This window comes from Palaemon carinicauda, chromosome 9 (assembly GCF_036898095.1).
Source record: "Palaemon carinicauda isolate YSFRI2023 chromosome 9, ASM3689809v2, whole genome shotgun sequence".
Lineage (NCBI taxonomy): Eukaryota > Metazoa > Arthropoda > Malacostraca > Decapoda > Palaemonidae > Palaemon > Palaemon carinicauda.
In genome coordinates this window covers 120,720,939-120,733,899 of record NC_090733.1, presented here as the reverse complement: position 1 = coordinate 120,733,899, position 12,961 = coordinate 120,720,939, and the positions used below count along the sequence as shown (strand labels likewise).

At 41.8% G+C, this 12,961-nt stretch overlaps 1 protein-coding gene across 1 annotated transcript in view; it reads right to left on the bottom strand.

The window, feature by feature from the left end:
• Nucleotides 1–271: 271 nt before the first annotated feature.
• LOC137647117 (SET and MYND domain-containing protein 4-like) overlaps nt 272–12,961 on the bottom strand; it is a 33,165-nt gene continuing 20,475 nt past the window's right edge. Inside the window, exon 5 of the mRNA XM_068380357.1 lies at nt 272–1,953. Within this exon, the coding sequence (XP_068236458.1) occupies nt 1,297–1,953 (657 nt within the window). The 3' untranslated portion in view covers nt 272–1,296. The remainder of the gene's footprint in view (nt 1,954–12,961) is intronic.

Sequence of the window (12,961 nt, the reverse complement as noted above, 5' to 3'; positions counted from 1 at the left end):
TGATAATTCCGTTTCTAATTTTAATTTGATTTTTTTTCCAATGTAATTTTATATTTTATTTTTTTCACCATTTCTATTCTCTTGTATTATAGATAAAAAATATAAAAATTTGATGTTAATTTTATCCTTTTGATTGCATTTCACTGGAAGGTAAACAAGCAAACAAGTACAGTGTAGTGTCCTATGATTACTTTACTCTAAAAACTTTTTATTTTATAATTTTGAATGAACAACCGTACTGATTTTATACCCATTTTACTAATGATACCATTATATATCTGGCTAGTCAGCATAGATTACTCTATGCACTGCAAAGAATTGATATTCCTAAAAATATAATCATTTCATCCCATGGTCTGGATCTTTGATGCTTTACTAAATTGAAATAGCTTGATTAAGCTATTATGTTCAAAGATATAATTTACTCGACCTGTAACTTATCAATATATTCTATTAAGATTCTTGTACCTGAGAAAATATTACCTTCATCTGCCCTGTCGCAAATACACAGAGTAAGTTAAAAAAACAGCTGCGTAATTAGTTACTTTCTATTTCCTACATTATCATAGTTTTATGGTACTTTAATACTCCAATGTTTTTACTCTCAAAAGTTTTTCTTCTATAATTTCATCACTGAGAGGTGGTATTTGAAGGAATACATAGTCATATTAGTTGAAAAGCTATGTGGCAAGAGACCAAAGGTAATGCAGGAAAAGTATAACTTATTAAGTAATACAGCCAGAGGTCCAAGGAACACTGCAAGAAACATTTAATACTGCCTACTCTTGTTTTGTTGTGCATTTCGAAAAATTTTAAAGTAAAGGAAGGTTCAACTTTCAACAGTCATTTGGTAAGTTCTGACATGTTGGGAAGAGAAGACAGAATACTTTAGTTGAACAATCAACATGGGAAAAAAAAAAAAATTCTTGACAAAAAAAATTCCAGTACAGGTATTATAGTTCACGAGAAGGTGAGGAGATTGGTAATTCCCATAAGACATGTACAGTGAAGAAATCTATTCTACATAAGATGGTACAAGTTATTTTTTCCAGAGTTTCTTAGTCTCTATATCCACTCAGTAATGTATAGCAATTAAATTTCTTGTCATTTCACCTCAAAAGTAGAATTTTCCTTTACCTGTGGTATAATCTTCGTCACAAGATATTTCACTAATGGTGCTTGGACAAGGCTAAGCATATTGGGAACCACTTGATTACAGAACACATTTTCCTCAACAAAACTATAGATACGGTCCAATTGAATGGCAGTGCTGTATTTTAATCAAGGTTGCAATTATTACACCTCTTTCCTAAAAACACATGATCCTTGCCTTTCAAAATAATGTTTTACTGTTTCTTGAGCTTCAAAATATGTTTTACAAGGCTGACTTACAAATTTATCAATTATACTAATAACGTTGCACAACTTGGCTTTGATTTCTGAAGAATTATCCCCAGATATTATCTTTTCATAAGCATTTTCATAATCCTTGACACTTTCCTCTATTGCCTTCTCAACATCATTTTGATTGCACATGTTGGGGATAATTTCCTTTTTTGACAAAACTTCCATAAAGCTCAATTTGCAATTAGTACACTTACCTTTGCTGTCAATATTTTTATTACATATTAAGCATTTCAGTTTGTGCTTATCTGATAAATTGAGATATGTTGGCCAATTGTTTTCACATGCTTCACACTTACACTGAAAATAGTACTGTTGCTGCAAAATGGATCTCCTTTCAGTTGAAGGCTTTAAACCATAGTGTTCACCATAACTATCAGTTACTTCAGCACCACTTGGAATGAATCGTATTGCTCTTAAGACAACAGTACTCCCATAACTGAAACGAGCCACTGATGGATTACAAGAATGATTTGTTAGGCTTAAGACACCAAAAGCACCAGCCCCAATCTCTTGACTTGAACTCTTTTGAAAATTGCTCACATCAACCTGAAAAATATTTAGATTAATGGATTGTGTTAAACAAAAGCTACAGTAGTCTTACTGCTTTTATAATTTTGAAAGTGTTTCTAATTTATAAATTTGTGTACACTAAAATATTACAAATTAAGTGAAATTTTCTTATTTCAGAGCAGCATATTCCTCCAGGTGAAATAAAGTCTTGAAGAAGATAATGACTAAATTATTCTCATAAAAACATTAGTAATGCACATAGTTATTAGCAAAAAAAATGTCAAGTGAGTAATTATTATCTACATATAAATATTTATTTACTAAATGTCAAATGAGTATTCAATATCTACATATAGAGAAATGCATAGAATAACAAATTGTGATAATTTGTATTTTTCTCAACTAAATATACATTCCCGAATCCTTCAAGTGAAGCTGGAATGACCGTATGAATTTTTAACGAGGTAAATATAGTTGCTTGTCTGGTGGTGGGTGGAACAACTCTCACATTGACATTTAGCAGAAGAATTGCGAGGTAGTTGAGATGAGAAGTGTAACATGAAGGACTGTTGGTTTGTATTGTTAGGAATAATACAAATCACTTTTAACCATTAGTGATTTATTCCTTCACCAATGGAAAACCATCGTCCTATAATAAGAAACTCCTCTTTAGGAAGGGTGGAAGTCCCTATAACCTGAGCATGAAGATGTCCCAGGTGTTAGGCTAGGTCCCTACCACAAACCGATAGACAGTCAAGGAAGAATCTATATTCTTTAGGATGTGTCTGATTGTATGAGCATTTTTCTGTACATACTGTACTCCCTCTCATATGGGAGGATGGGGAAGGTGTTTCAATATTAAGATAATTGTAAAGAAAATTTATACAGTCGAGTTGATAACCTTCTAATAGCAACAGGTCCACCTCATAACAGCATGATTGCTGTACCTCAAGAGAGAGGAAGAAAAAAGGAAAACTGCCATATATTCCTACTTTTCATCCTAAACTTATGGCAAGACCACTGCATTAGACGAAATGCTCCTAATCCCGTGAAGGAGTTTGGGTTGCTACACAACCTGTTGAGCAGCTATCAAATGTCCAAGGGCATTCCAAGACTCCTGTCTTCAGCACTTGTGTCATAGACAAATTCTTCCTGAAGGCCGGGGTGGAACTGATATATCTCAGACTTTGAGAGCTCACACTCTAAATTACATGTCTACAGTGTCTCTGGAAATGGAGTATGCATGTCTGATGGCCTCATGCAGCCAGAATGAAACTGTGTTTTTAGATATATCATACTTCACCCCACCATGGCTGAGAAACAGCCTCTGATGCTCCAGTCTGACATGCTGGGTTCGCCTTATGCTGTGCTGAAATAGAAGCTGGTCATCCCAATTACCAGTTGGATCTTGGTGGTAGGAGATAGGATGAGCAATAGGCTTTCATTGCTGAAACTCAAAGGAGCTCCTCTCGATGAAGGTAGACGAAGAAATCAGATATCAATTGCAAAGAGGCTCCCACTGGAGATGTACTATGTCTACAGCGCTAATTGCAGATGACTAAATTTCCAAGGTAGGCAGGTACAGAGGACCTTCACAGATATCCAAATAACTCTTGTTTAGTGCCATGCAAAAAGCCTTTTGCTCGAAGGAGATGCTGAATAGTCGCTACTTACTAAGTGATAGGGATGCCACAGAGTTGTGATACCTCTGCAAATGAGGCTGACAGAGTAAGTTGGGCCAATGGGGTAGTTCTCCTAGTACCTTAATGTGGAGCATCAACCGACCTCGAAACCACTCGTTCGTGTGGCCAATTGGGTGCCACCAAGTTCATCCTGACATTCAAGGTTGTCAACAGTCTCTTGATTACTCAACATATACAAAAGAGTGGAAAGGCGTATGCATTGCTGTTGTCCTTGGGATGTTGGAAGGTGTTCTCCATTGCTGCTGATGGATCAAGGATCATTGGGCAAAACACTGGAAACAAACTTCTTATTTAGCCAGGTGATAAATAAGTCAATTGATGGAGACTCCAAAGGGCAAGAAGTCTTTCTGTCACGCACAGTAGTAGGAACCTACCACTTGCCCATAGCGGCTGAGTGTGTCCACTAGTACATCCCTCTTTCCTGGAATGAATCATGCTGACAGCTTGCTTCGTTGTTGAATGCCCGATTGTAAACCTGATTAACCAACTAGCAGAGGGACTGTGAAACAGTTTCTCCTTGCTTGATGATGCAAACCACTAATGTTGTCACTTAACAGTGCTATGTTGGAAAGTTCGTACCCTTAGAAGCCCTACTCGCTTCTCCAACAGGTTGCCATGCAGGAACTTTACTTCTTCAGACCACGATCCCGAGGCAGTCTGATCCCTCCTTTGAACAACAGCAACTCCAGAGGTGAGAAGTTGAGTGAAAGTCCTTTGGTGAGGTTTTTGTCATTCAACCACCACATCAGATTGTCTCTCATATCTTATTCCACTGAAATCTGAAGGTGGGGGATCGGTGGCTACTGACCAGTAATGCTTCAGACACTACTGTGACAATTTTCTAGTGAAGGTGACCATGAAACAAGAGTTTCTCCAATGATGAAAGATGGCTCAGATGATGCTACCAACAAGCCTTACGTTGTTAAACGATAAAAAATGATATTTTAATTATAAAATAAATTTTTGAATATACTTACCCGGTGAATATATAATAGCTGCAACTCTGCGGCTCGACAGAAAACACACTCAAAAACTCGCGAGCGATCGCTATGAAGGTTGCGGGTGTGCCCCCCAGCGCCACTATCGGCCAGATACCACTCTTGCATGTAAACAAACCCTTCAATTCTTCTCGTCCCGCTGCGTCTCTATTGGGGAGGAAGGGAGGGCCTTTAATTTATATATTCACCGGGTAAGTATATTCAAAAATTTATTTTATAATTAAAATATCATTTTTAAATATTTAACTTAGCCGGTGAATATATAATAGCTGATTCACACCCAAGGCGGTGGGTAGAGACCAGAGTTAATTAAGTTTACAGCGTATAAGCTAAGAGTTTTTGACAGTTATCAATATAACAAAACCAAAATATATAGGTACCTGGTAAGGAAGTTGACTTAGACGATTACTCTGCCTTATAAGTCTGTCTTCCTCACGAAGCCCAGCGATCCTCTTAGGATGCTGAAAGACTCCCAGGAGCTGAAGTATTAAGGGCTGCAACCCATACAACAGGACCTCATCAAACCCTTAATCTGGGCGCTCTCAAGAAATGACTTTGACCACCCGCCAAATCAATCAGGATGCGAAAGGCTTCTTAGCCTTCCGTACAACCCAAAAAAACAATATTAAAAACATTTCAAGAGACAGATTAAAAAGGATATTGGAATTAGGGTAATGTAGTGGTAGAACCCTCACCCACTACTGCACTCGCTGCAACGAATGGACCCAGTGTGTAGCAGTCCTCGTAAAGAGTCTGGACATCTTTTAAGTAAAATGACGCAAACACTGACTTGCTTCTCCAAGTTGGCCAGGGCACCAGCCGCCCGTTGAGATACTACCGCTAGAGAGTTAGGGGGTCCTTTGACTGGCCAGACAGTACCATATTGGATCCTTCTCTCTGGTTACGGTTCTTTCCCTATGCCTACACAGACACCGAATAGTCTGGCCTATTCTTTACTGATTCTCCTCTGTCCTCATACACCTGACAACACTGAGATTACTAAACAATTCTTCTTCACCCAAGGGGTTAACTATGGCAATCTATTTGTTCAGTGGTTACTTTCCTCTTGGTAAGGGTAGAAGAGACTCTTTAGCTATGGTAAGCAGCTCTTCTAGGAGAAGGAAACTCCAAAATCAAACCATTGTTCTCTAGTCTTGGGTAGTGCTATAGCCTCTGTACCATGGCCTTCCACTGTCTTGGGTTAGAGTTCTCTTGCTTGAGGGTACACTCAGGCACACTTGTATCTAGTTTCTCTTTCTCTTGTTTTGTTGAAGTTTTTATTGTTTATATAGGAAATATTTATTTAAATGTTACTATTCTTAAAATTATTTTATTTTTCCTTGTTTCCTTTCCTCACTGAGCTATTTTCCCTGTTGGGGCCCCTGGGCTTATAGCATCCTGCTTTTCCAACTAGGGTTGTAGCTTAGCATTTAATAATAATAATAATAATAAAAAGTCGCGTCCATAATACTTTGCAGAGATTTATTTTGCTTAAAGGCCACGGAGGTTGCTATATCTCTAACTTCGTGCGTCTTAACCTTAAGCAAACATCGGTCTTTCTCATTCAAGTGAGAATGAGCTTCTCGTATTAAAAAAATCTGATAAAATATGACAAAGCATTCTTTGACATAGGCAATGAAGGTTTCTTAACTGAGCACCATAATGCCTCAGATTTACCTCGTAATGACTTAGTACGAGCTAAATCGAACTTAAGAGCTCTAACAGGACATAATACTCTTTCCAGTTCGTTGCCTACGATCTCTGATAAGCAAGGAATATCAAAAGATTTAGGCCAAGGACGAGAAGGCAGTTCATTTTTGGCCAGGAAACCAAGTTGAAGTGAACAAGTGGCTTTTTTCTGTAGAAAAGCCGATGTTCTTACTGAAGGCATGAAGTTCACTGACCCTTTTAGCCGAAGCCAAGCACACTAGGAAAAGTGTCTTGAGGGTGAGATCCTTCAGGGAGGCTGAATGTAATGGCTCAAACCTGTCTGACATGAGGAACCTTAGGACCACGTCTAAGTTCCATCCAGGAGTTGCCAAACGACATTCCTTAGAGGTCTCGAAAGACTTAAGGAGATCTTGGAGATCTTTATTGTTGGAAAGATCTAAGCCTCTATGTCGAAAGACCGAAGCCAACATGCTCCTGTAGCCCTTAATCGTGGGAGCTGAAAGGGAGTGAACCTTTCTCAGATGTAAAAGAAAATCTGCGATTTGGGCTACAGAGGTACTGGACGAGGACACAGATGCTGACTTGCACCAGTCTCGAAAGACTTCCCACTTCGACTGGTATACTCTAATGGTAGAAGCTCTCCTAGCTCTTGCAATCGCACTGGCTGCCTCCTTCGAAAAGCCTCTAGCTCTTGAGAGTCTTTCGATAGTCTGAAGGAAGTCAGACGAAGAGCGGGGAGGCTTTGATGGACATTGTTTACGTGGGGCTGACGTAACAGATCTACCGTTAGAGGAAGACTTCTTGGAAAGTCTACCAGCCATTGAAGTACCTCGGTGCACCACTCTCTCGCGGGCCAGAGGGTAGCAACCAACGTCAACCTTGTCCCTTCGTGAGATGCGAACTTCTGCAGTACCTTGTTGACTATCTTGAATGGTGGGAATGCATATAAGTCCAGAAAAGACCAATCCAGTAGAAACGCGTCTATGTAGATTGCTTCTGTATCTAGGACTGGAGAGCAATAGATTGGTAACCTTTTGGTCAACGAGGAGGCAAAGAGGTCTATGGTGGGTTGACCCCAAGTAGCCCAAAGACTCTTGCCCACGTCATTGTGGAGGGTCCATTCCGTGGGTATCACCTGACCCCTCCGACTGAGACAGTCTGCCAAGACGTTCAAGTCCCCTTGGATGAATCTCGTCAACAGGGAGATGCCTCGAATTCTTGACCATAAGAGAAGGTCCCTTGCGATCTCGAGCAGCGTGAAGGAGTGTGTGCCTCCTTGCTTGGAGATGTACGCCAAAGTTGTGGTGTTGTCTAAGTTGACCTCTACCACTTAGTTTCGAAGAAGCTTTCTAATATCATCAAGGCCAAGTGGACTGCTAATAGCTCCTTGCCGTTGATGTGCATGCTCTTCTGACTTGAGGTCCACAGACCCGAGCATTCCCGACTGTCCAGGGTCGCACCCCAACCCAAATCCGACGCGTCTGAGGACAACACGTGGTTTGGGTTCTTGACTGCTAGGGATAGTCCCTCTCTCAGACTGATATTGCTGTCCCACCATTTCAGGCATGCCTTTACTGGTTCGGAGACTGGGAATGATACCGTCTCTAATGTCTTGTCCTAGTTCCAGTGAGAGGCTAGATGGAACCGGAGAGGCAGAAGGTGTAGTCTCCCTAGTGAGACAAACTGCTCCAGGGATGAGAGAGTCCCTACGAGACTGTTCCAACTCCTGACTGAATAAACGTTTCGTTTCAGCATTAGTTGGACTTCGAGCAGGGCTTGACTGCGAATCTCCATCCCCAAATATAGAATAATCTGGGATGGGATCAGTTGGGACTTTTAGGTTGACCAAAAGTCCCAACTCCCTGGCCAGACTCAACGTCCAATGTAGATCCTGCAGACAGCGAAGACTGGACGATGCTCTGAGAAGCCAGTCGTCCAAGTACAGGGAGGCTCGGATCCCCGATAGATGGAGGGATTTTGCCACATTCCTCATGAGCCTCGTAAACACGAGAGGCGCAGGACTGAGGCCAAAGCACAGGGCTCGAAACTGGTACCCCACATTCCTGTAAACAAACCTCAGAAACGGTTGGGAATCCGGGTGTATAGGAATGTGGAAGTATGCCTCCTGAAGGTCGAGAGAGACCATCCAGTCGCCTTCCATAAATGCTGTCAAGACAGCCTGGTAGACTTCATCGTGAAGTTTGTCTTGACAATGAACACATTGAGCGCACTTGCCTCTTACGTACTCCTGCAGTGAACATGGCTGCCAAATCATTGGAGCCATCCCTGAGGGACTTGTTCCTGCAGAGAACGTGGCTGTCAGATCATTGGAGCCATCCCTGAAAGCCTTGTTTATGCATGACATAATTGTACAGCAAAACTTCAAAGGCTCGAAAATAGCTCTGAAGTCGACCTGTAAAATCTTGGAGCGTCTCATGGCCAGGCGCCAGGGAGAGTCTATGAGGTTTGAGAAGTCTATCTGGGCAGAGGCAGGAACTCCCAAGCCGAGAACTTCTCTCGTGTCATATCAGACTCTCGCTCTATAAGCCAGCTTAAAAGAAGGGAAAGCAAAGGCTGTCTCCCCCAAACTCCTCCTGGTGATAAACCAGTCGCCTAGCAAACGTAAAGCTCTCTTAGAAGAGCGAGAGAGCACTAGCTTATAAAACAACGGCTTCGAAGTAGCTAGGCCTAGTGTAAGCTCTGACGTTTAGGCGAACGAGGAGCAGCAGTTACAAAAAGATCCGGACAAAGATCCTTAAAAATCAGCATGATTTATTTAAAGTCCATAGAGGGCTAAGCAGCTTTAAGCTCCTCTCCGTCTGACAGAGTCCTCAAGGGAATATCAGTAGGAGGGGGAACAGCAACTTCCTCATCTGAAGGAACCTTGTCCGACAACAGCCGAGTCTCAAGCAAGGGAGAGACCTACCATGGTGGCAATGCTTTACAAGCAGAGTCCACACGCACTGGTGCATTAGTAGCGGACCAGGACGCAACGTCATGTAACTGCTTGACAGTCTGTGAACTGTCAACAACAACAGGTGCGTGAGGACGCACAGCGTCCACTCGAGACTGCTTTGACCGCCTAGACTGAGCAGTCAAAACAACTCTAGAATGCGGAGGTTGACGCTCAGCGTCAAAACAAGTCAACTCCGATTGTTGGCGAACGTCCTGAACGTCAACAGGAGCATCAGCAAGTGGCCTAACGTCCAAATGTGGCTGAAAATCCACACGAGACCGCATCAAGTGTGGTTCTAAACAACCTGACTGACGTGACTTGGCTACGCCAACGTCAACAGGACGCACAAAGGAACGTAGGGTGGCTGAAGGCCAGGATCTCGATGAGATAAACGGCTAGGCTCAACGGACTTATCGGCAGAATAGTCTTCCATAAGGGAGGCAAGCTTATTCTGCATGTCTTGCCGTACAACCCATTTAGGATCAACGGGAATGGTTGCGGTAAGAGACGAGGGTAACGTCTGTGACTACAAAACCTTGCCTACAAAAAGACTCTCGGAGTCTGTGTTACGCTTTTGTTTAGGCGGCGAGCAGTCTTCCGATGACTGCATAGGGTCAGAGCTGTCCTAATAGTTAAAACCAGGACGCTGGACCTGTCCTGAAAGGACTGACTTTCGCTTAAAGGGCCTCGAAACCTTGTTCCACGGTTTCTTATGCGAAAAGCCTTCGGATGACGAGGAGAAAATCGTCTCTCTCGCCTTATGGTAGGGGTGATCTTGGTAAGATACACCTGATACCATAGAGGGAACGTCTGTTCGCTGATCAAGGCCTCTCGAACCCATAAGTCGTACGACATTACTTCTCCCCTGGGCTTGGGAGCTTGCAAGAGGTCCCGGACTAGGCGAACGACAGGCACGAACAGACGAACCCTCGGTCGCAACACTGATAACACTTTGCGCAATATCACTTTATCACTACGATTTTCTGTTTTGCACTTATTTCACTGAAATCGAATTTTTTAACAATTCACATTAGGTATGAATAAAACTGATTTCTACCTGAAGCACGCAATTCTACCCTCATCAAAAGGTTGTAATTGCGAAATCAGTCGTATAATGTAAGCACATTAATACCAGCAAAAAACAGTAAACATATTTTAAGATAAAAAAAAAAAATCAGTGGCTGGGGAAGAGACTAAACACTAGTTTATTCAAAACTACGTTTTCAATCTCTCACCGTACAGTGCCTTGGGACGAGAATAAAAACTAAAAACGTTTTATCCTTTCTCCCCGTACAGAGACTAGGGACGAGAGTAACTCGAGAACAACGTTACTCGCTTGGGACGAGATAAAGATCGGAACGTTCTCTCTCCTCTCTCTCTCTCCGTCTCTATCTCTCTCTCTCTCTCTCTCTTGATTTCGCACCGAAGAGAAGAGCCCACTTACCTTTCGTCAATAAACAGGTTATTTGACCAAAGGAAAAAAACTGAAAGGTTTTTCAATTAAAAGTTCCTTTAAAATAGTCTTTAAAACATTTAAGCTTTGAAAGAAAAAAGAACAAAACGTCAGAATCGATTTACTCTTTCTGCAAAGTGAAACCGTGATACTCTCTCTCGTAACGATAGAGCGCAAACTGCGTAGCATAAATAAACTAAACTATCATAAAATATTTACTAAAAATATTTCATTTAATAAGTTTTAAATCATTAGCTCTGTAAAAGTTATTTACGATTGAAAAGGGCTCAACGTTGTTTAACTTCGGTTTCCAAGCTAGGACCGCCTACTCTCAGGAAAGGTCGCATATAAACAAATCATTAAAATTTATTTTGATGTTTATTATAAATGGAAAGCTAATCGAAGAGGCCTAATAAAGGCGGTTGAGATATAAAATATATAGTTGCTAAAAGCCTAAAACACACTTCCGTCTAAGGGAAGGGTCGGCCATTTAAAAGTCAAAGAAAGTCCATACTCTCTCTCTTGTCATCAAAAATTAAATCTATCCAAAAACGAGTTCAAGATTTAAGATGAAGATAAAACACCTGCACTGCGAAAGCTCAAATCAAAATGAAGCACTTCACCAAATATGTTGAGAAAACTCCAGGTTCTACAGCGAGTATTGATACGTCTTGTCGTCAACGTCGACAGAGAAGAATTGAAGGGTTTGTTTACATGCAAGAGTGGTATCTGGCCGATAGTGGCGCTGGGGGGCACACCCGCAACCTTCGTAGCGATCGCTCGCGAGTTTTTGAGTGTGTTTTCTGTCGAGCCGCAGAGTTGCAGCTATTATATATTCACCGGCTAAGTTAAATATTTAAAAATGGTTGCCATGTCTATCAGTATTCCAGAAACTCCATCCTTATCTTAGGCGTGATTCTTTACTTCTTTTGATTGATTATGATCCCCAGCGTGACATAAGGAAAGAAGTCTGTCTCCATCCTGGAGCCACCTCCTACTCAAGGACGATAGGATCAGCTAAACGTTCAAATACCACAGAAAACAAATCCAAGCCCAGGACGAGACAAGACTGAACACTTGGAAAGAGGTAGACAGTAAAAAAAACAAGGCTTTCAAGTGGTACACAACTCCCTCAAGGACAAAAAGGTGCTTTTAGTTGGGCTGATTGATTGATACATGTATTTGAAAATGTGCATCTCTGAGATCCATACAAAACAAAGTTTGCTTTCCTGATGGCTGATGTCTTTGCTGTCTGTCTTTTATTAAGTTTGTTGAACAAACTTGATCAGATGTGAGAGGTCAATATCTGGTCTCCATCCTCAAGTTGACTTCTCCTTCAGGATCAGCTAACTGTAGAGCTTTCAGTGATTTTGGAGGGTAGGTCAGTAATATCACAGGAGATTGAGAGAGGGGAGGATGAAACCAATTGAAAGGAAGGATCTCCCCCACCCAACTTTCTGTACTCTGTCACTGCCACATTGCATCCTCCCACTCACGGCAGCAAAAGGATGGGTTTGCTGACCTCGGCCTTTCCTTCCCCCTTTTCTACCTTCATTGTCCTTCCTGGCATGGCCAAATTGGGGGTAAAAGGGAGGGTCATTTTCCCCGTCTTTCTATGCGGTGGAAGGGGCTTAAACTGGTTGCCACCATCAGTTTCTTGAGCGTTAACTTCATTGGTTATATTGAAGAAGATCTCTGAGCGGTTGACTTAGATGGATTTGGCTCCTTGAATGCAATATCTCAATGGAAAAGAGAGTCGTGACTCGTCTTTCTCCATCTCTGGATGGTGGCATCAACATCCTTCTGCAAGATGAGACCCACAGACTCCAGTATTGGTGGTTTCCTAATGACAACAGACAAAGTGCTGCTTTCTGTCCCACTTGGCTGGTGAAGCTAGAGGCAAAGGCATCCCTTTTGAGGACCCAACTTGCCCCCAAGTTTGATGACTAATGAACCAAGAAAGTCACTTCCTTAATGCCTGAGAGGATGAAGTCAGTGCATTTATTCTTCATCTCAAGATTTGACAAATTCTGAGATGAAGCAAAATACATAACTTCTCCAGATCAGATGTCGATCCAGGATGTTGCTTGAAAGCTCGCCATGAAAACAGCTTCAATGGCAGCAGACTCAGAGGCCAGGAATGAGGTTCCCTCATACAAGGGTCTCTCTGCTGGTATCCCTGTTGTCAGTGCTTCTAATGCTGGATCAATCAGAAGAGGCAATAGATTCTTCTGGCATGTGGAACCTTCGTTATCAAATGTGG